Consider the following 23930-nt stretch of genomic DNA (forward strand, 5'->3'; position numbering starts at 1 on the left):
GTAATATCATCCTTGGTGTTGGTTGAAACAATGTTTAAGGCTATAGAAAAGCAAAAGATGGAGGAAAATATCAAAAAGCTAAGAGCTGCTCAGAGTCTGGTAGCCAGATGTATTGGGCATGTTTGGAAGGGGAAAAGGAAGAAATTGTGTATTCTAAACTGACCATTGGACTCAGAGTACAATCCTTATCTCAGAGATTCTCTTTCCTGTAGCAGTATGAACATAAGTACATAAGTAATTAAAGGACAACAGTAAAACCCAACAGACTTTTCCTCACCGCCATCATCTCTCTTCTTTCCATTAACCTCTCAGCCAATAAATCAATTTCTTTCCATGTGTATATATTTTTATTGTACACTCTTCACTTGTATTAATAACTGCCCAGCCTTTTATTGTCAATGCCTAGGGGCTTTACTGAGGATCAGCTTTCAGTCAAAAGAGCAAATTAGTTTATATGTAAGCCATGTGAATACTGGTGAAACAGAAGATGTTATGTAGGTTCAGAAGCATGACTTGTTAAATGTCATTTTCAGAGAAGTATAAACTTCTAACTTATTTCAGTATGTACGAGAATCACAGAGCACTAGTGCATGCAAAAATTGTAATGCTGACATCACAATTAACTTAATGTCTCAAAAATATGTAATTTGTACATATTAAGGTGTGTGGCACTTACATTCAAAAATAGTCTGATTCATTCACTTTTAAAGCTATTAATCTCCAATTTTAAGTGAGGTGCAGAAAGTATTTATTCAATATATGTCTAATTATATATATACACACACATCACTGAGCCTAATGAAACTCTGTTGGCAGGCCTGCATGCTTATTGAAAGCACTGTACTTACCATTTTGTTTTAGTATTGATTTCAAGTTAATCTTTAGTATGAATAAGCATACATTGTGTTTGACTTGCTTATTAGACCTTATACTGGCATAAACCACTTGGTTTGTTTTTAGACGGTTGTGAACAAAATGACAAAATGTTTTAAGGATGTTTACCTAAATATTTGTGGTTTAGATTTTACCAAGATGCAAACAGCTTTGCTCAAACTGTTTACAGTGTTGATTTAGTGTGCATTCAAAAGCCTAACACTGATTCCAGATGTTCCCTCCTTATAATGTAAGCTCCTGTTCTGCCATTCTTCAACACTGAGCTCTCCTGTGCTGTTACAGAATTATGAAGAGCCACAGCCCGCCGAGGAAGAAGTAAGTGAGGAAGAGGACGGAGATGAGGAAGACGTGGAGGAGGATGACATCACCAGTGCCGAGTCAGAAGACAGTGAGGACGAGGAGCCTGTGAGGCCCGGGGGGCCGCAGGATATCAAGAGACGTACTCAACTGGAGTGGGATGACTCGACGCTACCTTACTAGACACAGCCTTTAAACACTCTGAAATCTATGCCTAAATCTAAGGCTACCGATTGATTGGCAAGACTATCAACTTCAGTGTATTTGAACTCTATTAAATTCAGGCAAGACACTTCACACCTAATGAAATGTTGCCCTCTCCTGACCAGAGAGGTGTACAGCACCATAAGATGATCCAGCATTGATATAGGCTGTGTTCGCACTTTCATCAAAATTATGGATATCATTTGCAATTTACTGTAATTTCCTTTGTTTTATACAGGTTATTATCAGACCATTTCATAATTAATGTGTGTTTAAAAAAACACCACCACCTCCATATGAGTGCATGACAGAAGCCTTTATTAAAATGTAAATTAACGGTCAGGCACATAATACTCCATAAAATGATATAGCTGAATACCAGCTCCTTCTAGGATTTAAATTTCGGTGGACTTGCAGATGTGCAGTTATTTTCTCCTAAAATGTCTTATTAGTCTTGTTAAATAATCTGTAGTCTTGGCCCAAACAGCTTACATTTTTATTGATGCTAGGAAAAAATGAATTGCCTGTTAATAGCTTTTTTCACATACTTCTGGGTCCAAAGTTAGTCAACCTCTGGAATTTGTAATTAGTTTCCCACAAATTGATAGCAGAAACATGTGAGGTCAGAAAAACAACATGATGGTGTGTAAACTATCCCTTGCAGTGTATACACTGTATATTGTACTGTATGTCCTAAGTTCAATACCACAGAAATTTAAAATTATTTTCTTTGATATAGGCTTTATTGCATTTATTTGCAATATTTTAATATCTTAAATTTTCTCAATGGAATATATTTTAATTATAATATTTTAATATTTTAAATTAAAACTTTCTCAGTTCATTTAATTCTACTAAAAATGCAGTTGGCTCAAAAGTACTGAAAGAGATTTTGTTTCATGTCAATTTAAGGTATGATTTCAGATCTGAAGGATTTATGTTTGCGTTACTGTTAATAGTTTAAGTTTAAGTTTTTCTCTGATGGCACATTACAAGGGGAAAGAGTATATCTATGTTTTTATATGCTATTCTGTAAATAGCAGTTAAAATAGGTCAATTAAGATCATGTCCAGGCTTAGTCCATCTGTACTTATCCACACTAGCTTGTTTCAGAAGGCTGCTCAGCTTGTTTATATATTTGTAGATGACTTGTTTATCTTCTGTCTTAACATCTGTCTTTGCCTCTCAAGGGTTTTTATTCTGAAAGCGCAAACACTAAAACAAAGTTCAAATGTTATTCTGTACTGCCTTTTTAAAATAATGGATACTGCATGATTGTCATACCCTGAAAAGAAAAAAAAACTAAAACTAAAACCTAACTGTGTCTTTCCGGCGAGCACTGTCATTGTTTCCCATAACCAGTCCCCATTAGACAGGCTTCATTTTACAAACTTTTTTCTCCATATTAAAATATTCTACATTTTCTAGTGGCATGTAAAGCACTCTACACTTCAACACTGCATTATTACCTATAATAATAATAATAATAATAATAATAATAATAATAATAATAATAAGCAAATTGGGTCTTATTATTTTAAGCCTTTATTATACTGTTGAATAAAAAAAAGGTGCAGAAATTTGGACTTGGAGCTAAAGCGGAGTAACTGAGACCTGGGATATTGAAATTATTTGGCAGTTAAACGCAGTCCATTGTTACCAGAGCTGTCTAGAAATGCATTTTAAATAAATGTTAAGAAGATGTAACACTAACTCTACTCTACAGCATCCACTGTTTGTAAGACCAATGCTTGATGGAATAAACATCGTTTCAGAGTTAGTGTTATTTGGGATTTGACATGCTAGCAGAGGATAAATGTTGTGTTTCCTGAAATATCATGACAGAGGATTCCCAGATAATGATTGGACCTTGCTTGCTTTTTTTTACCCTATGGTTTAGCTGAGAGAATGTCATTTTGAAATGTTTAGGTACAAGTGAAGTTTGTAGCAGTGATTAGGATTTCATATTGCTTACATGTGCTTGTGATGTCACTGTTGTGAGCCTTGCTCCATAATATTTAGGCTTTTATGTTTGTATTGTCAGATTCTGGCGGTTTTTACATATAAATCATGGTTTTCAAAATGTCTGTTGTAATAGAAGGAAAAAAAAACGGCTGTTTAAAAGTATCAACCCTGTAAAATGTGTAAAACATTTTTTTCCTTTTTTTTTTCTTTCCTTTTTTTCCTTTTTTGGTGGTCACTACAGCACTTTCTGTACATTGGCCAATAAAGACTTGTTTTAGAATTGACCTGGTTCTTTTCAGTACCTTTCAGTACAAGAACACTGCACCCTTTTACAAGCTTAATTAACAATGTAAGATATTAAAACAACATACTAAAATATGAAATCTGCTGTAGACCTGTAGTCTACTGTAAACAGTCAGACAGAGCAAAAGGAAGCTTCTCTGTACCTTCATGGCAAAACTCAGGTCATCTGGTGGAGAAGCGTCCAATAGCAAACACCAGCATTTCCTTGTGGAGGGACTGAAGACATCAGTCCATCTGGAAGTTGAAATAGATTCAGAGTTAAACACAGTTGGGCATTTGGGCACACTTGGTTTGGGTGTATTTTTGGCGCAGTGGTGGGGAAATCAATAAACTCTCAACGCTCTCGGGGGCTGTTAACACCATTGTGGGTTGATGTAAAATTCGGCTTATTGGACCCAAATCATCACTGCAACATTGTTGCATTTTCCCTGTGGCCAGACACCGCAACAGTATCACCATCTGGCAAAGCCGCATTACAGACAGTGGGGGAAGAAACTGCATTTCAAACTGAATAACAAACAATATTCAATTTCTGTCCAATCTATATCATCACAATAACTCTTCATCATCATAGCGCTGTAACACGTCTTTCCATTCACGTAAGGTGTGCTGCCGCCATCTTCCCATTGCTGCAGTCTCCCAAGTCTTCACTAGACAGGGAACATCATGAGGTCTCCTAAATATTGGTCGAGTTAGGGGACGTTTAATTCTAAAGAATCTTTATGAAAAGCTTTCACTCCTAAGAGTAAAAGTAGGACCAAACTGATGTCACTCTCAGATATTTCTCACAGGTGGAAAGAGTACTTAAAAATCCTACCCAAGTTGAAGTACTGTTACTTTGATGAAATTGTACTCAAGTAGAAGTAAAAGTACTGGTATAAAAAACTACAAGAAAAAGTAAAAAGTAGCTCATTTAAAAAGTGCTTGGAGTATAAGTTACATGGTTACTTTTAACAAAGCCTTGTCGCATGATCTCCAAACTAACACTAACACTATATAAATGTATATACAGTGAGGGGAAAAAGTATTTGACCCCTTCGACTTAGTACTTGGTGGCAAAAACCCTTGTTGGCAATCACAGAGGTCAGACGTTTCTTGTAGTTGGCCAACAGGTTTGCACACATCTCAGGAGGGATTTTGTCCCACTCCTCTTTGCAGATCCTCTCCAAGTCATTAAGGTTTCGAGGTTGACGTTTGGCAACTCGAACCTTCAGCTCCCTCCACAGATTTTCTATGGGATTAAGGTCTGGAGACTGGTTAGGCCACTCCAGGACCTTAATGTGCTTCTTCTTGAGCCACTCCTTTGTTGCCTTGGCTGTGTATTTTGGGTCATTGTCATGCTGGAATACCCATCCACGACCCATTTTCAATGCCCTGGCTGAGGGAAGGAGGTTCTCACCAAAGATTTGAGGGTACATGGCCCCGTCCATCGTCCCTTTGATGCGGTGCAGTTGTCCTGTCCCCTTAGCAGAAACCCCCCCCAAAGCATAATATTTCCACCTCCATGTTTGACGGTGGGGATGGTGTTCTTGGGGTCATTCCTCCTCCTCCAAACACGGCGAGTTGAGTTGATGCCAAAGAGCTCACTTTTGGTCTCATCTGACCACAACACTTTCACCCAGTTCTCCTCTGAATCATTCAGATGTTCATTGGCAAACTTCAGACGGGCCTGTACATGTGCTTTCTTGAGCAGGGGGACCTTGCTGGTGCTGCAGGATTTCAGTCCTTCACGGCGTAGTGTGTTACCAATTGCTTTCTTGGTGACTATGGTCCCAGCTGCCTTGAGATCATTAACAAGATCCTCCCGTGTAGTTCTGGGCTGATTCCTCACCGTTCTCATGATCATTGAAGCTCCACAAGGTGAGATCTTGCATGGAGCCCCAGACCGAGGGAGACTGACAGTTATTTTGTGTGTCTTCCATTTGCGAATAATCACACCAATTGTTGTCACCTTCTCACCAAGCTGCTTGGCGATGGTCTTGTAGCCCATTCCAGCCTTGTGTAGGTCTACAATCTTGTCCCTGACATCCTTGGACAGCTCTTTGGTCTTGGCCATGGTGGAGAGTTTGGAATCTGATTGATTGATTGCTTCTGTGGACAGGTGTCTTTTATACAGGTAACGAGCTGAGATTAGGAGCAATCCCTTTAAGAGAGTGCTCCTAATCTCAGCTCGTTGCCTGTATAAAAGACACCTGGGAGCCAGAAATCTTGCTGATTGAAGGGGATCAAATACTTATTTCCCTCATTAACATGCAAATCAATTTATAACTTTTTTGAAATGCGTTTTTATGGATTTTATTGTTGTTATTCTGTCTCTCACTGTTAAAATACACCTACCATTAAAATTATAGACTGATAATTTCTTTGTCAGTGGGCAAACGTACAAAATCAGCAGGGGATCAAATACCTTTTTCCCTCACTGTGTATATATATATATATATATATATGTGTGTGTGTGTGTGTGTGTGTGTGTGTGTGTGTGTGTGTGTGTTTCCCTCAATCATGCCCAGAGTTCAGAGATGTGTAACAATAAAGTAATGGTTCTATTGATTTAAAAGTTCCCACAAAGGAATCCTAAAATCCTGAATACGCTTTCTTTAAAATAACCTCATATAAAACAAATATTTTGTCAACACTGCTGAATGATGAACTCACTATGATCGTGTGAACGTTTTCCGTTTCAGAGATCAGTGCTAATTTGAAAATGGATATATTGCGTTTTGATATCAATCAGGAATGTCAAATGTCGCGTTTTGTGGGGGGAAGAAGCAGGTTTTAGCATTGGGATTACAAGACATAACTCGTTTTAGATTAAACTATGTATACTATGTGAAAATGGTACCTCTAGCAGTATATCCACAGCAAGAACCTGAACGATGTGGATTTGGCTTCATTATCACGTTTTGCCACGAAGCTCTTCAAATGTTTGCTCACTAGAGGTGAAACGATTCCACACATTTTCGATTCGGTTCAATTTTCAGTTGTAGTTATTTTTCTTCACACACTTCTCTCCAAACTAATAACCTTTCTTGATAAAAATAAAAAATAAAAAAAAATAAAACAATTATTTTAACACTGCCAGCCAGGAAATGAACAATACCAGTATTAAGAGTCAATGCACAGTACGGGCTTATGAACCGCCCTTTCATGGAGCTTCAGTTGTTCTAGATTTGCATGGACAGTTTTTCTGGAGTTTCATGGTTGAATTCAAAAGCGCGTCAGGACAGACAGACAGGAGCGAACAGCTGCGATTATTCAATTATGTATCAAACGTGCACTTATACATACACAGCAAAAATAATAATAAAACAAACTTCACCCAATAAATTATATAAATCAGTATGCACATATCTAAGTCTAATATTTCAATACATAAATAAATAAATCACGACCCCGTCTTAAATTCGATGGTGGAAATGAAACGCTCGTTTCGATAGATCTTCGATATAGATTAAAAATACACACAATTCCTCACTGCTGCTGGACTGGAGGACTGACTTCAAATCTTTAATTGACTGACCAACCGTAACCATCACAAAGTACAATACTTCACTCCAAACATACTTCAGTAAAAGTGAAATTAGAAAAATTGAAAAATACTCAAAAAAGTACAAGTACACGAAAAAGCTACTCAATTACAGGAACGAGAGTAGTTGTAATTCGTTACTTTCCACCCCTGCTTAGCACCAATTTCTCAGACGCTGTATGAATCAGTTCAATTGACATCCTTTATATAATTGCTGTATTTAAATGTCTTTGCATTGCAATTATATACTGAAACCTTATTTAAATCTACATAAATGAATAAGGAAAATTCCACTGGTGCATTCTTCACAGGACCATGTTTTCAGACGTCATGCACTCACACCAGGTTAATCAATTTAATTCCTTTAATCAGTGTTGGTTAAGCCAAACAATCCGTTTGCTATTGCTCATCAACACTATGCATCATTCCCCTCAGTCAGTCGACCAAAAACCTCCCAGAAAACACCATCCAAATAGTGTACCATGTTATACAGCACTACAAAAGATTTGCTTTGGTTTTTTGAGGGGGGAAGTGTACATGAAATGTCCATCAACAGTGCCTAGCTCTGCAGAGAAGAGAAAACTACTAACAGATTTACAAGAGGAAGAACAGTAATTTATTTGCATTAAAGCATAATTATAGAAATCACATTAAACAGGAACCTTATAATCTGCGAATGGTTTTCTTTTATTATGTTATTGTTTAATTAATGTGCATATACACTATCAATGCGCCTTGCAGTAGAGTGACGGAGAAAATTATACAAGGATGCCTTGGACAAGTACTGTGGTTTCAGATTGTAAGCAAGTGTGAGCTCAAATCAACTTTAAAATCCATTACTTTATTTATTATTTATAGATTTTTTTCTCATATCTAAGCTAAGGCTATTGTGATGATGTTCATTACTGCAGCGGCAAAGACGTCACAATCACCGAACTCAGAACGCGTGTTGTTTCATGTCAGGGAGTAAGTAGGTGAACATCCTTTTCTCTGTATGAATTGCAGCAGTACTTATTTAGAAACGCTATTAAACGTCAGTCTAATATCAGTTTGCCCAACCGAGCGAGAAATCGGAAAAAAGGTAAGTTATAATTTATTTCGTTTTATGAGGTTACTTATATGTAAATATGGTATACTTTAAAACAGTAAATCTCGATGTTCAGTGGTGTAGTCGAGGGCATACGCCGTCGCATATTTCCCTAAACGCCGCCCCCTCGACGGTGATCGACAATATTAGATAAAATGTAAGTTATATGTAATATTAGTTCACTTAACAAGGCTTGCACAATAATGAATAACTATAATCCAGGCACTTCTAGTTTGATCTCGGTTATCAAATTATTTATTCATTAGCGATTTAGTTACAATAAACATTTTTAAAGCAGTAAAAAAGTGCAGTAATAAAATCAGTAAGCAAACATCCTAGTACAATGAGCTAACAAGTGTGGATATACAAATATGAGCTAAAGGGAGGGGAAGGCATAGGAGAAGTTGCAATACAAGAGTAGAAGCTCTAACAATACATAACTATGCAGAACCAGAAAATCTGTTTCCAATAAATATTGTTTTGTAGCCATTTTTCTACATTAATTGAGTCAAGTAAAGGAAGCTACCAGTGAAGGTAAAGGTACTGAAGCTCAGCTAGGGATACGTTGATACTGTAACAGTACATAAGGGACCACATGTAATTCAGAATCCCTTCCTTTGGCAGCAGCACATTAGTGTAATCTTGCATTGCACCTTTGTTTTCATGCTATATCTTTTCCACACAGTTCTGCCATGGGAGTGAACAGGGTGAAGAGATCCATCTACCAACACCTTACTTGTCCCTCCTGCAAGAAGCTCTTTTCCCAGCCTTACATTCTGCCATGTAATCACAGTGTGTGCAAGCACTGCATTGGAGTTATGAAGAAAAAGGCTTCCTGTGATGGAAGCAAAGCAAAGACAGTGAGGTGTCCAGTCTGCAGCGTAGAACACTGCTGTGCGCAAAACAGCACACTGGATTTCCCAGAAAACCATGTTCTGGGGAATATTGTGAGAAGACAATGTGAAAAGCAAGCTCAGTCAAAAAACAATTGCCCTCAAAGGAAGCAGCCTCTGGCAGGTGAACAGTTTGTCAACTGTGAGCTATGCCTGAAGGACAAGAAGCCTTCCGAAAGGTTTTGTAAAACCTGCAGCCTCAATTTCTGCAAGAAATGTCTGAGGAAACTTCACAACAACCCTGCTTTCCAGTCTCACACCTTGATCGAACCTGCAAAAAAGCTGGGTGAATTAGCATGCTTCTACCACCCTGGAAAGATCTTGACGCACTACAGCTTTACCGATGGAAGAACCGTTTGTGAAGAGTGCACGAATGTCACCTCTGACACTGCGGTGATTTCTGAGGCTTATGTCAACAAATCAAGAGGCTTACATGCAGCTCTCGATCAAGCAGTGAAAGGTATGTCAGTTTAATCCTAAGAACTGCCATTTTTACTCGTATGCAACACTATGTCAACAGCTAAATTCATTCCCATTTGGAATAACTAAAAAACAAAACTTACGATGGATATTTCATGGAACATCTGTGACACAGGAGCCTGAATATTTTTACATCCATGTTTCTGATTATGTATTTGTATCTTACATGTCCTGAATTCATTTAAGTGAAGACCATAAATTTAGGCAATTAACTGCTTTGTAGTAATCACAATTCACAGTAAACCAGAAGCATACTAAGACAGCACTCATTTAAGCAGTAGCATGTTGAAGAATCCCCTTTTAATTACTTTCAGAAAAATCAGACTGTAGAGTAGATTGAATCAAACAGAGACTTGATTCAAGCCGCTTGGAGAAAAGTAATACACACAGACACGCAGGTCTCTTGTCCTTACTTCCCTAAAATCATAGAGCTTACATGATGTTATATACATATTACGATATCTTGGACAGGGTGAGTTTGAACCAATAAGGGGGAGACAACTCCCTATCTTATGATATCCTCACTATCTTCCCGATTAAGCTTAAACACAATATTTTCTATTTTATGCCCAAATATGGAGACATATGTGACCATTTCATTATTTATATTCCACACGTATCTAACGCATGTCTAGATAGGCAAAGGGGGGTCGTGTGCCCACTTCCCCATCTTCTTGTGGTTTTAAAGAACATACGTTCTGTACTAAATTTGTATTGTGTGTCTGCAGAGAGATGCATCTGGTACAAACCGGAAGAAGCTGGTCTTGTTATGTGCTCTTTGGTAACCCCATGTACAGGGGGGGGGGGTATTTGGGGCCTCTTCACATGTTTTTAAAAGAAAGTTTGAAGGTTGAGCTTAAGCAGAATTAAACATGGGGTTCCCTACAATAATTCACTGTTTCCTTTTCTGCAGCAAAAGAACTGTGTCAATCTGACATCAGAGAGATTGGATTTTTAAAATCCAGACTTAAGCCACAAATGAAGGAGCTGAACAGAAGGGTGACTGAAGGATTCAAGGACTTGCACAAGAAGCTCACAGAAAAAGAGGAGGAGATAAAAGGAGTGATTGAGAAGTTGTACAAGGAAACTGAAGAAGATGCTGAGCAGCTCATCAGCGATTCCTCAAAACATGTTTATATCCTGGAGGGTCTGGTTCAATTCTCTCACGAGTCCCTGAAGGAGAAGAATGAAACAGTGTTCCTGCAGGGCGTTGATAATACCATCTACCAGATCTGCAAGGTTTTAGATGCGAATTGCAAGTCCTGCGAGACCTTAAAACAAGAACCGCTTAAAAACATAACGGTAGACTTTAAAAGTATCACGGATGGTTTGAGCAAACTTTACACGGAGCATATCAATTATGAAAAACCTACCAAGAAGTTTGCTGCTCCAGGAACCATTACTACCTCCAGAGCATCTTTAAATGGTTCTGCTGTCCCAGTAGGAGGTCAACCTGTAGAGAGCACAGAAACGGAAGAGCAGAAACAGAATTCCGAGAACTCCAAAGACTCTGTGACCAGCCCACAACCGAAGCCTGAAATAACAGTCCCTAGAGAGAATCAGTCCAAGTCAAATAAAGTTCGTTTTAGGACATCTTCCAGTGACAAACTGAAGCATGAGAAGTCGGAGAAAACACCAGTCAGGAAAGCAGTCTGTGAAATCAAGGATGACATACTGCTGCCCAAACAACCATTCATCTACCGGCACATTGTGAATGGAGTCTCAGTCCAGGTATTGTACAAAACACATTGTTCCCCTATCTTTGCATTCATAGTACATTATTCCCTCTCTAGATCTGTAAAAAGACAGCCCTCATTAAAAGATAAGTACGCCCTTATTAGATTTAGGTCTTCAGCTTTTTCCCCTGGAGTGCAAAACTGTATATTGCACCTCTGATGTGATGGAGTGATTGATGATGGTGTTTGCACCATACAGCAGAAGCATACTCACTATAAACACACACAGACACACACACACACACACATATATATATATATATATATATATATATATATATATATATATATATATAGTTGTTTATTTTTCAAATGTATAGAAAGTGTTTCGTATAATTAAAAAAAACTAATTATGACTTAGTATGACTGATGATGCTGGTGATTTCGATTACGTCTATGCGTCAGTCAGAAAATGTCTTTAGATGTCTACAATGATTCGAATGGCTGTTCAACTATTGCCAATGTGTGTTGTGTTTTCCTCTCTCAGATCATTTGGATGTTTCCCATTGGAGAGGGTATTAATTCTTTTGATGTTCATTTCCAAGAAGTAGTTTCTCTCAATTCCACCATGGATCTACCACAGGATCAAGGCAAGCTGGTCTCTGGTATAGAGAAATGCTCCTACAAAGCAGAGTGTCTGAATCCCAATGCCCAGTATATCTTCACAGTTCGGTCACAGAACACGTTTGGAGAGGGGCCATGGAGTCATGCTTACAGGGTGCGTTCCTTTCATTCAGTACATAGAGGCTTTAATGAAAAACAGATCAAATAAAAACAACAGCGGTCTCCTAAAATGAGGCATTACGTTAAAAATATTAATGAAATATCATTGTGGGTGGCATCCTAACTGTATGGTGTTGATAATTAATAATTGAGAAGATATTACATTTGATGTTTTTTTAATCTTTCATTTATCAGAAGTTACTTTTATAATATTGAACTGTATGGTATGCTTTAGTTCCCTCTCATTTACACAATGAGCCAAAAAACAAATGTTGACTATTAAAATAACCTATACAGAATGGAGCTATTCTGTATGAGGTGCAAATCATGGGCACTATGCTTAATGCTTCATCAGCACTTTCTTTTCAGCTGCCTCAGGTTCCACTTGCTAGATGCAACAGGTTCAAGGGTCTGTTAATTAAGTTTTCTGCATTTATCTTTCATTGAAATGTGACCTTTGCAGTGTAAAACTGATTATCAATGGCTTTCTGTTTCCTTGCTGTTCTCATTCCAAGGCCAAACGCATTGCATTCATTTTCAATATGATCATTTAGTAACTCTATTCTAACACCCGCCTACACAACCTTTTACGCTGATGATAAACACACTGCATTTAAAGAGTAGTTAAGTGGTGATGAAATCTAGTCTTCAAATGAGTTCTCATTAGTAAAAAACATAATCATCTGTCCAGGATAAGATGATAATTAAAAAAATAAATAAATCATATACTTCTCTCCTATGATCCGTGAACTGGATAATGCCACATTTTAACTGCCTACTTCCTATCTTCGATTTCTGAGCCTCAAATGTACATTTAATTCAACTGCCTCCAAATGATGCACGTGTAATGTTACATCTAAAATGCTCCTTAAACTTGGCAGCAGCTATGTAACCAGTTGCTACCCATTTCCTGAAGCAGGTACAATTAATCTTCCCATTGTGTTACACAGCCTACCTCTGGGATCCTTTTATCATTGCAACAGTGCATCATGGGCTCTGTCATCTGTGTATGACAATTAATCAGTTTAGTACACTGTCAATTTAGAATTCTGCCATGTAAACAGTGCGAGCGTTTAGAGATTTTATAAGTATAAGGTTCACTTACATGGGGGGTTGTTATTACTGTAGCATTTTTTTGTACCTGATGAACAGCATGTAAACTAGTTTCAGTCCAATCCACATAAGCAGTGGGGCCAGATTGAAATATATAAGTCAATCCAGTTTGACAATCTCAAAAAGGTCTAAAAGCCAAAGAGTTCAAAATTAAGGAAGAGCAGAATCTACATTATATAAAATAAGTGTCTAAGGGGCAAGAAAGTCATTCTGTTATTCATAATGAACCTTTTATCTTCCAGGTTGTGACTGGTTCTTAAGATGACAACTGGGCTGACAAGGACAAGTAATTAAGATGTCTGGAGAACTCGACAAAAGCCTGCCACACCTATCACCGTCACCTCATTTTCCTCATTGAATGACTTTTTTTTTTTGGTGTTTAAGTATGGTGAAATAAAGGAAATTAAAAAAACAACAACATGGGTTGTTACATGGGTGTCAAGCCCTAGCATTGTTGTTATTTTGCTTCAAGGGATTACAAAAAAAAAAAAACACCTTGTACTATGCAAGCCTGTAGAGAGTTAAATCAATATGCTCTATCCCTACCGCAGATGGACTCCGGCCCAGACTAATTTTGGTGCCGGCAAGTCTCTTCCAACATTGCACACTTTTTCAAGTTGCTTGGGGACCACTTAAGGAGTCGGACAGCAGTTCTTAAGTCTTTACAAAGATTCGCCATAAGATTCAAGTCATGACACGCAAGGACATTCAGTTTGCTATTATTTAGCCACTCCAGTGAAACTCTGGCCTCATGCTTTGGATCAATGTCCTGCTGAAAGGTGACTTTGCACGTCAGTTCAATCTTTAGCTGACTAAAACAGATTTTCCTCTAGTATTTGCCTGTACTTTGCTCCATCTTCTTCCTTCAAAATAGTATAATTAATCATTTTAAACATTACAGGGGAAAAAAGTGGCATTATACATATAAACCTTGTCATCTATGCAAGATGGTATAAATATTATATGTAAAATAGTAGGAATTAGGACAGTAACTAGGACTGAGCTTTTAATTTTTAGAATTCCATCATGATCATCAAAATGTGAATGTTTCAGTATAAAGAACATTAAAAAAAAAAGGAAGAGAGAGCAACCACATGTTTAAGATGACAATACAATAGTTGTGTTGTTTTCATTTCTGAACTTCAGCTCTGAAGTGTATTTATACGGCAGGGGTAGACACATACTTTTTTTTTTTTTTTTGCGGTCATTGGTATTAGTGCAGCTTCCGCAAGTCTGAATGTTAGTAAACTCTCAGTAGGCTGCATCGTTACTAAATAAACCCATTCCTACCCAAGACATTACTATTTGGGTGCAATAATGGTTTATAGCCAGTAGATGGCGGCTTCAGTTTGTATTAATTCTCTTCAGTGAATTGCCTTTACTGCATTCATGTACACAGTAAGCAATCTCATGGTTATTATCAGTGACTGTCCATTAAAAGTAACAGGAATGATATGTTGCTAGTTACAACAGCTTCAATTTACAGTATATTGCCACACCCATGTCTTTAGTTGTAGACTCACTGTATTATTGCACTTAGTATTGCGCTTATATTTTGTAAGTCGCCCTGGACAAGAGGGTCTGCTAAGAAATTAATAATAATAATAATAATAATAGACAAAAAAAATCAGGACGGCATGTAGCAAGGATGTGACGGTTATAATGGGGGATTTCAATTTCCCAAACAGACTGGGAAAGCCCAGTGGGGACTACAGAAGCAGAAATAGAAATGGTTGAGATGGTAAATGACTGCTTTCTAACTCAATTTGTCAGGGACCCAACCAGAGAGCGTGCATTCATTGACCTGATCTTTTCAAATGACCAAGATAGAGTCAGAGGGACACTAGTTAGAGAACCAATGGCAAACTGTGATCACAATATGGTTAGCTTTGAGGCATACTTTCAAAAAACAAGGACCAAGTCTAAAACAATGGTCTACAATTTTAAAAAAGCAAACCTTGACGGTATGAGGCGGCACTTAGAACAGGTAGACTGGAGCACAGTGTATACAGATTCAGTTGAAAATGGATGGTTATATTTTAAGAATATACTACTTGAGGCTCAGGAGGAATTTGTACCAAAACTTAGCAAACTGAGGACCAAAAAACATTGGCCAAAATGATTTAATAGAAGTATGCAAAAAAATATCAAGAGAAAGAAAATGTTGTATAGCGCATACAAAAGGGATGGAGACAAAACAAAATACAAAGAATATGTTGAACTACAAAGAAACCTTAAGAAAGGGATGAGGAAAGCAAAGAGGGAAATAGAAAGAAACATAGCTCTACATAACTAATGCAAAGAGCTTTTTTCAATACTACATAAATAAAGGAGGAAGTGAAACAGATAAAGGGCAATAATGGAAGTATCTTGGAAAACTAACAAGATGTGGCAAATGTTTTAAATGAGTATTTCACAGCGGTTTTTATAAAAGAAAAAATTGATAACATGCCACAGGTTAATCAGTCCAGTCAAACCCTAAGAGAGATCGGGATACATGAGGAGGAGGTACTAAAGGGACTAGCAGAATTAAAAACAAACAAATCACCTGGGCCAGATGGTATATTTCCAACAGTACTTAAAGAAATGAGGGAAATTATATATAGGCCGCTAACTCAAATATTTCAAAAGACACTTATAACACGGGATGTGCCAACTGACTGGAAGACAGCGAATGTCATACCAATCCACAAGAAGGGGAGAAAACTGAGCCAGGAAATTACAAACCAATCAGTCTCACCTGCATAAACCTGTAAAATGTTGGAAAAAATGATTAAACAGAAAATAGAGGAGCATCTTAATGGAAACCATATTCTTGGAGATAGTCAACATGGGTTTAGACAAGGCAGATCATGTCTTACTAATTTATCCGAATTTTTTGAACATGCAACTGCAGCTGCAGATCATGTGAAAGCATATGATATGATATACTTAGATTTTCAAAAAGCCTCTGATAAGGTTCCACACCACAGACTGATCCTCAAATTGGAAGCTGTAGACATTCAGGGTAATGTAAGTAGATGGATTATGAACTGGTTGATGTATAGGAAACAGAGGGTGTCGATTAGAGGAGTCACTTCTAACTGGAGTGAGGTTGTTAGTGGAGTTCCACAGGGATCAGTACTAGGGCCTTTGCTTTTTCTAATCTATATTAATGATCTGGACTGTGGGATAGTTAGCAAACTTGTCAAATAGGTGTCTCAGCAGATATAATCTTGGGAGTACAGGTTATTCAAAGGGACTTAGATAATATTCAGTTGTGGGCCGACACCTGGCAGATGAAATACAATGTGGATAAGTGCAAGGTAATACATGCAGGTAACAAAAATGTCCACTATAATTACACTATGGGAGGAATAGAACTAGATGAAGTAATGCATGAGAAAGACCTAGGAGACTCCTCACTTTCTCCAGCCAAACAAAGTGAGGAAGCAATCAAAAAGGCAAACAATGTTAGGGTATATAGTCAAAAGTGTAGAATTTGGGAACATATACAGTGAGGGAAAAAAGTATTTGATCCCCTGCTGATTTTGTACATTTGCCCACTGACAAAGAAATGATCAGTCTATAATTTTAATGGTAGCTGTATTTTAACAGTGAGAGACAGAATAACAACAAAAAAAAAAACAGAAAAACACATTTCAAAAAAGTTATAAATTGATTTGCATGTTAATGAGGGAAATAAGTATTTGACCCCTTCGACTTAGTACTTGGTGGCAAAACCCTTGTTGGCAATCACAGAGGTCAGATGTTTCTTGTAGTTGGCCACCAGGTTTGCACACATCTCAGGAGGGATTTTGTCCCACTCCTCTTTGCAGATCCTCTCCAAGTCATTAAGGTTTCGAGGCTGACGTTTGGCAACTCGAACCTTCAGCTCCCTCCACAGATTTTCTATGGGATTAAGGTCTGGAGACTGGCTAGGCCACTCCAGGACCTTAATGTGCTTCTTCTTGAGCCACTCCTTTGTTGCCTTGGCTGTGTGTTTTGGGTCATTGTCATGCTGGAATACCCATCCACGACCCATTTTCAATGCCCTGGCTGAGGGAAGGAGGTTCTCACCCAAGATTTGACGGTACATGGCCCCGTCCATCATCCCTTTGATGCGGTGCAGTTGTCCTGTCCCCTTAGCAGAAAAACACCCCCAAAGCATAATGTTTCCACCTCCATGTTTGACGGTGGGGATGGTGTTCTTGGGGTCATTCCTCCTCCTCCAAACACGGCGAGTTGAGTTGATGCCAAAGAGCTCGATTTTGGTCTCATCTGACCACAACACTTTCAACCAGTTCTCCTCTGAATCATTCAGATGTTCATTGGCAAACTTCAGACGGGCCTGTACATGTGCTTTCCTGAGCAGGGGGACCTTGCGGGCGCTGCAGGATTTCAGTCCTTCACGGCGTAGTGCGTTACCAATTGTTTTCTTGGTGACTATGGTCCCAGCTGCCTTGAGATCATTAACAAGATCCTCCTCTGTAGTTCTGGGCTGATTCCTCACTGTTCTCATGATCATTGAAACTCCACGAGGTGAGATCTTGCATGGAGCCCCAGACCGAGGGAGACTGACAGTTATTTTGTGTTTCTTCCATTTGCGAATAATCGCACCAACTGTTGTCACCTTCTCACCAAGCTGCTTGACGATGGTCTTGTAGCCCATTCCAGCCTTGTGTAGGTCTACAATCTTGTCCCTGACATCCTTGGACAGCTCTTTGGTCTTGGCCATGGTGGAGAGTTTGGAATCTGATTGATTGATTACTTCTGTGGACAGGTGTCTTTTGTACAGGTAATGAGCTGAGATTAGGAGCACTCCCTTTAAGAGAGTGCCCCTAATCTCAGCTCGTTACCTGTATAAAAGACACCTGGGAGCCAGAAATCTTGCTGATTGATAGGGGATCAAATACTTATTTCCCTCATTAACATGCAAATCAATTTATAACTTTTTTGAAATGCGTTTTTCTGGATTTTTGTTTTTATTCTGTCTCTCACTGTTAAAATACACCTACCATTAAAATTATAGACTGATCATTTCTTTGTCAGTGGGCAAACGTACAAAATCAGCAGGGGATCAAATACTTTTTTCCCTCACTGTAAAAATAGACTGGATGTGATCACTTATTTATTAATGGACACCAAACAAGCACAATGGGTCGAATGGCCTCCTCTTGTTTGTAAACTTTATGTTCTAAAAGATGTATCCCTTTATTTACAAACCAAGTTGATTTAAAAATGCAATTGTAGGTTTATATAAGAGTATAAGTTAATTTGACATTTTCATGAGCCTCTAACAATATGCATCAATATACACTCACCTAAAGGATTATTAGGAACACCATACTAATACTGTGTTTGACCCCCTTTCGCCTTCAGAACTGCCTTAATTCTACGTGGCATTGATTCAACAAGGTGCTGAAAGCATTCTTTAGAAATGTTGGCCCATATTGATAGGATAGCATCTTGCAGTTGATGGAGATTTGTGGGATGCACATCCAGGGCACAAAGCTCCCGTTCCACCACATCCCAAAGATGCTCTATTGGGTTGAGATCTGGTGACTGTGGGGGCCAGTTTAGTACAGTGAACTCATTGTCATGTTCAAGAAACCAATTTGAAATGATTCGACCTTTGTGACATGGTGCATTATCCTGCTGGAAGTAGCCATCAGAGGATGGGTACATGGTGGTTATAAAGGGATGGACATGGTCAGAAACAATGCTCAGGTAGGCCGTGGCATTTAAACGATGCCCAAATGGCACTAAGGGGCCTAAAGTGTGCCAAGAAAACATCCCCCACACCATTACACCACGACCACCAGCCTGCACAGTGGTAACAAGGCATGATGGATCCATGTTCTCATTCTGTTTACGCCAAATTCTGACTCTACCATCTGAATGTCTCAACAGAAATCGAGACTCATCAGACCAGGCAACATTTTTCCAGTCTTCAACTGTCCAATTTTGGTGAGCTTGTGCAAATTGTAGCCTCTTTTTCCTATTTGTAGTGGAGATGAGTGGTACCCGGTGGGGTCTTCTGCTGTTGTAGCCCATCCGCCTCAAGGTTGTACGTGTTGTGGCTTCACAAATGCTTTGCTGCATACCTCGGTTGTAACGAGTGGTTATTTCAGTCAAAGTTGCTCTTCTATCAGCTTGAATCAGTCGGCCCATTCTCCTCTGACCTCTAGCATCAACAAGGCATTTTCGCCCACAGGACTGCCGCATACTGGATGTTTTTCCCTTTTCACACCATTCTTTGTAAACCCTAGAAATGGTTGTGCGTGAAAATCCCAGTAACTGAGCAGATTGTGAAATACTCAGACCAGCCCGTCTGGCACCAACAACCATGCCACGCTCAAAATTGCTTAAATCACCTTTCTTTCCCATTCAGACATTCAGTTTGGAGTTCAGGAGATTGTCTTGACCAGGACCACACCCCTAAATGCATTGAAGCAACTGCCATGTGATTGGTTGGTTAGATAATTGCATTAATGAGAAATTGAACAGGTGCTCCTAATAATCCTTTAGGTGAGTGTACATAAAAATATATGGGCATCTGCCAAGAAATAAAAATAATAATAACAATACAAATACAATCCAGCATGTTCTTGATTTTGAACAACAAACTCAAGATGTGGCATGTCATTACAAGAAAAGTAAAAAACAAGAATCAGTGACATATTGAGAGAAGATGGATATTAAGGATAATATTGAGTGCTTCTGTGTGATGTCACCCCAAACTGGTAATGAATCACACAATTCAGTTCATTTTAAACACTGCATTAGCATCTGCCTGACATGCGTAATGAAGGCCTTGAAAGGTGACTGAGCTTGTGATCCACAAGTTTGTCCCTTTCTTTCAGAGGGAGCTAGATCAAAAGGCTTATGAATTATAATGAAATATTAAACAGTTTAAATGTCAAAGGTGCTGGTGTTAGTAGGATTTTTTCCTTTTAGCATTATAATGTAGATGGATAAATTACCATCTCACTATGTGTCCAATCTATGGCACCTGAATTAAATTGCATTGATCTCACTAAATTTGTTTTAGGATTGTAAGAGAAAATATTACATCTATAGATTACAGCTTGTTTCTTTATATTCCATGAAGCAGATGTAACCAAATAGAAGCTTAGAAGCTCTTGAAAGATGTTGCTTTGCTTTAGTTTTAAAGCACTGACCCTGAAGCAAGCAATTCACAAGTTTACAGTGTATGCAGAATTAACAGTTCACAGAGAGCTTTTGGCAGATTCATCACAGTCCCAAGACAAGAATGAAATAGGCCTGTGAGAAATGAATTTGGTTTCTGACAGGCATCCCAAATAACATTTCGACTTTACTACATGGATGCCAGTCGGAGAGGGAGGTTTTGGTTGAGAAAATCGATTGTGGCACCAGTTTAACTTTGGGAAAAGAAAAGAAAAATCCACAATATCACCATGCTTCTGAGAAACATTAAAACAGGGTCTTATTAACCAGACACATTACATTGAAATTCTAGCATACAATCTTTTTCTCAGTAAGGCAGCATAAGGAGAGAACGTTTAAATCACTAAAATACACGAGGATCGGTACGGCTTTAATCTGCAAATCACTAGCAAGATCTTAACTTTAGGATCACTTTGGCATTTCAGTTAAACAAAATAATAATAAAAACAACCTTATACCCACGACTCCAGACCCAAGCACAGTGCTGACATTTATGGGCTGGCAAGAGAGGACAATCTCAGAATCCATTACAAAACAGAAACAAAGATGGAAAGAAACAGGAAATGTCAGCCACCGCTCCATAATTCTTCAACTTCAGAAAGTGTTCCTTAATGTTGTGCATTTCTAATGGCAAAGAAATAGTGACGCACACAATGCTTGTGATATCCATCCTGCAGCACAAGTTTACTCTACTTACTGAATTCTGTCTAAATAGCACTCTGCCTTACAAAGCTTCTACTTGCACTTTAAGCTCATTTGAGAATTCGTATATTTGCAGAGCATGAGAAATGTGTGAAGCATGAAATCCTGTTAATGTTGGCAATTACAGCACACTTGACCTTGTTGTCCTTTCGAGGTGCAGATTTTCATTATTGAGGATTACTTACCTGAGGTATTTTACTGCCAGAGTTGTCACAGCCATCGACATGTGTCACTGTACTCAGGTTAATTAGATAGAGAACAGGGATATAAGGTACAGCATCATCATTAGATCAATTGCCTAATCTGTAACACAAACATGGGGCTATGTGATCTCATTTAAAAACAATGAATTCAATTTCACAGTTCCTACACTGATTGTGAAAGTTTTTTTCTTCTTAAAATGACACGCATTTGTTTCTAATGCCTAAAAGATCACACATAATGTGTTATTTGGCACCTCAAAGCAGTACATTATTACCTATATGTATTCACTCATTTGTTGTGATTTTTAATTTCAGAAAACAACTAACATTAAGTAAAAACATTCAGACGTATGAAAACGTGTATGTGTAGCTTCCAAATGATTTGTATAGGCCATTTGTGTACACATACTGATTCAAGGCAATGCACAAGACACTGAAACACATTTTACTTTGGCAAAGCTGTTCTTGCAGGCTGAATCCAGCAGATGGAGAAGATGTTTCAAGTTTGCAAGCTTCTGCTATTACTACACAAATCACAGAGATTTGAGAGCGATGTATTTGTATGTGCAGTGTATTGAGATTCAATTTGAGCATAGAATTGCCATGGAGACATCTGCGTTGACATTCTAAGTGTCTGGCAACGATAACATTAGTTTGACACCCTTCACAAGCAATAAATTAAGTAGTAACATTTGCAAGGGGGGGGCATGGTCACAAGATTAATTGAGAAGAACATTCAATCCACAGTTGTTGTATATTGATTGAGCATGGACATTTAAACACATTGCTCCCAAAACAAATAAAAAGCATTTTTCGTAAAAATAAGACACTATTGCCAAAAATGTATACATTATATACAGTGCCTTGCAAAAGTATTCAGGCCCCTGACCAATTCTCTCATATTACCGAATTACAAATGGTTCAATACACTGAAACTCAAAATCAATTAATGTAAGGTGACATTGGTTTTATGTTGGGAAATATTCTAAGAAAAAAAAAACTGAAATATGGTGCTTGCATAAGTATTCTGCCCCTGTGCTGTGCAAGCTCCCAGAAATTGACCTAATGAGGAAACAATTACCTTACCAACAAGGCAATGCGTATATGTGAGAAGTTACATTATTTCATATGGACAGGATAGTTAACCATCACTATGATAAAAAATGGTTTTATTGTACAAAACTGCTTTTCTCAAATTATAAATAAAAACAGTCCTTCTTTTAAACCCTACAGCAATTCCATCAGTGCAATCCATTAGACCGGATAGAAAAGATTATGGAAAAGTGTATTGCACTAAAATCAGACTGATTTATTGCCATCAGGAATACAAGATCATTAGATGTTACACAGAAAAGGTGATAAATCAGTATGGTCTGGTTTCTTCTAGCAAATGGATTCCACGATCTAATGAATCAGCAGCAACTGAATTTCAACTCTCCATCACTGTATGCAGACGAGGGCACTCAACTGGATCTTCATCCAAAAGTATTCCTATAAACCTTATCCTATGCATGAAGATGCCATATGTTTTGAACACCAGTGATATATTGAAGTGTTACGTCTTTTCAATGTCTCAGTGCTTTTCTGGATACCATGTAATACAGTCGTTTCAATCACCGTAAATAGGTGTAAAGAGATTTAATTTCATGTTATTCATATTTGAAGAGAAGACCTCTAAATCTGACTATTGTACACTACAGTAACCCTCACATAGCATTTACAGAAAGGTAAGCAATTGTGAAACTCCATAAAGAGGAGGTTATATAATCACCCCTACATATTGTCATTCCCTTTTCTTTTCCGTGCAAAAATACAACCTTTTTTGTCGTTTGTTTTGTTTTTAGCTTTAAGCAAGGCGAACTCTTATTTGTTTCAGATGGGAAATGTTTCCTGGAAAAAAGTTTAATTGCCCTTCAGTTAAATAAGAAGACATTAGTCATCACAGATCAGCAATAACTCATGCTGCACTGTGAGGTTTTGGAATGGCCAAGAATGTAAAAAGAACAGAGGCAGGACTCGTTCAGTTATTACTGGCATTATCTCAAGAAAACACCAAAATAAAGAGAGGCGTGGGGGATAATAACAGATCCAGACACAGTTAAAGTTTTACTAATCTAATAAAATGTTTGTTTCTGATTGAGATATGATTCACCATGTTTCTCTTTCTCTCTCTCATTACCCCAAAGATCAAATTACCCACCAAGATCAACGATTTGACCAGGAATTAACCCTGCAAACTTCCAGAAACAGGTCACGTAGCATTTGGCACAGAGTTTCCCTACTGACTATGACAGAGACAGATGGGCAATTGAATAGATTAGAACCCTTTTTCCCCTTTTTCTTTTGAAGCAAGAATACACAGATTATTAATAACAAGACAGGAGACTCCTTCATTGGAGACCACAGTTAATTGAATGCTGTAGTGTGTTAGGCTTAACGATGATTTCCTTTCATTTGGGTTTAAAAGTGGATCAAGGTAAGAATGGTCTAACAGTTACATTAAAGTTAATTGTAGGGTGACATTTTGACCAATTTAGCTAACAGGGATAACATTTACAGCAACATTTTGGGATGCTCTAGTGTTAGAATCAGATTCTCCAGTAAACATAACAT

At 38.1% G+C, this 23930-nt stretch overlaps 1 protein-coding gene and 1 long non-coding RNA gene across 3 annotated transcripts in view; one reads left to right on the top strand and one right to left on the bottom strand.

Annotated features, from left to right (window-relative positions):
- Positions 1–3644, top strand: part of LOC136753305 (calsyntenin-2) — a 201561-nt gene extending 197917 nt beyond the window's left edge. For both annotated transcript variants that reach the window (XM_066709290.1, XM_066709291.1), the window contains exon 17: positions 1177–3644. In XM_066709290.1, the coding sequence (XP_066565387.1) occupies positions 1177–1374 (198 nt within the window). In that variant the 3' untranslated portion in view covers positions 1375–3644. The remainder of the gene's footprint in view (positions 1–1176) is intronic.
- Positions 1–23930, bottom strand: part of LOC136753306 (uncharacterized) — a 30984-nt gene that overhangs the window by 5040 nt on the left and 2014 nt on the right. Inside the window, exon 2 of the long non-coding RNA XR_010817417.1 lies at positions 3807–3897. This is a non-coding gene — a long non-coding RNA (uncharacterized LOC136753306). The remainder of the gene's footprint in view (positions 1–3806; positions 3898–23930) is intronic.

Source organism: Amia ocellicauda, chromosome 7 (assembly GCF_036373705.1).
Source record: "Amia ocellicauda isolate fAmiCal2 chromosome 7, fAmiCal2.hap1, whole genome shotgun sequence".
Taxonomy (NCBI): domain Eukaryota; kingdom Metazoa; phylum Chordata; class Actinopteri; order Amiiformes; family Amiidae; genus Amia; species Amia ocellicauda.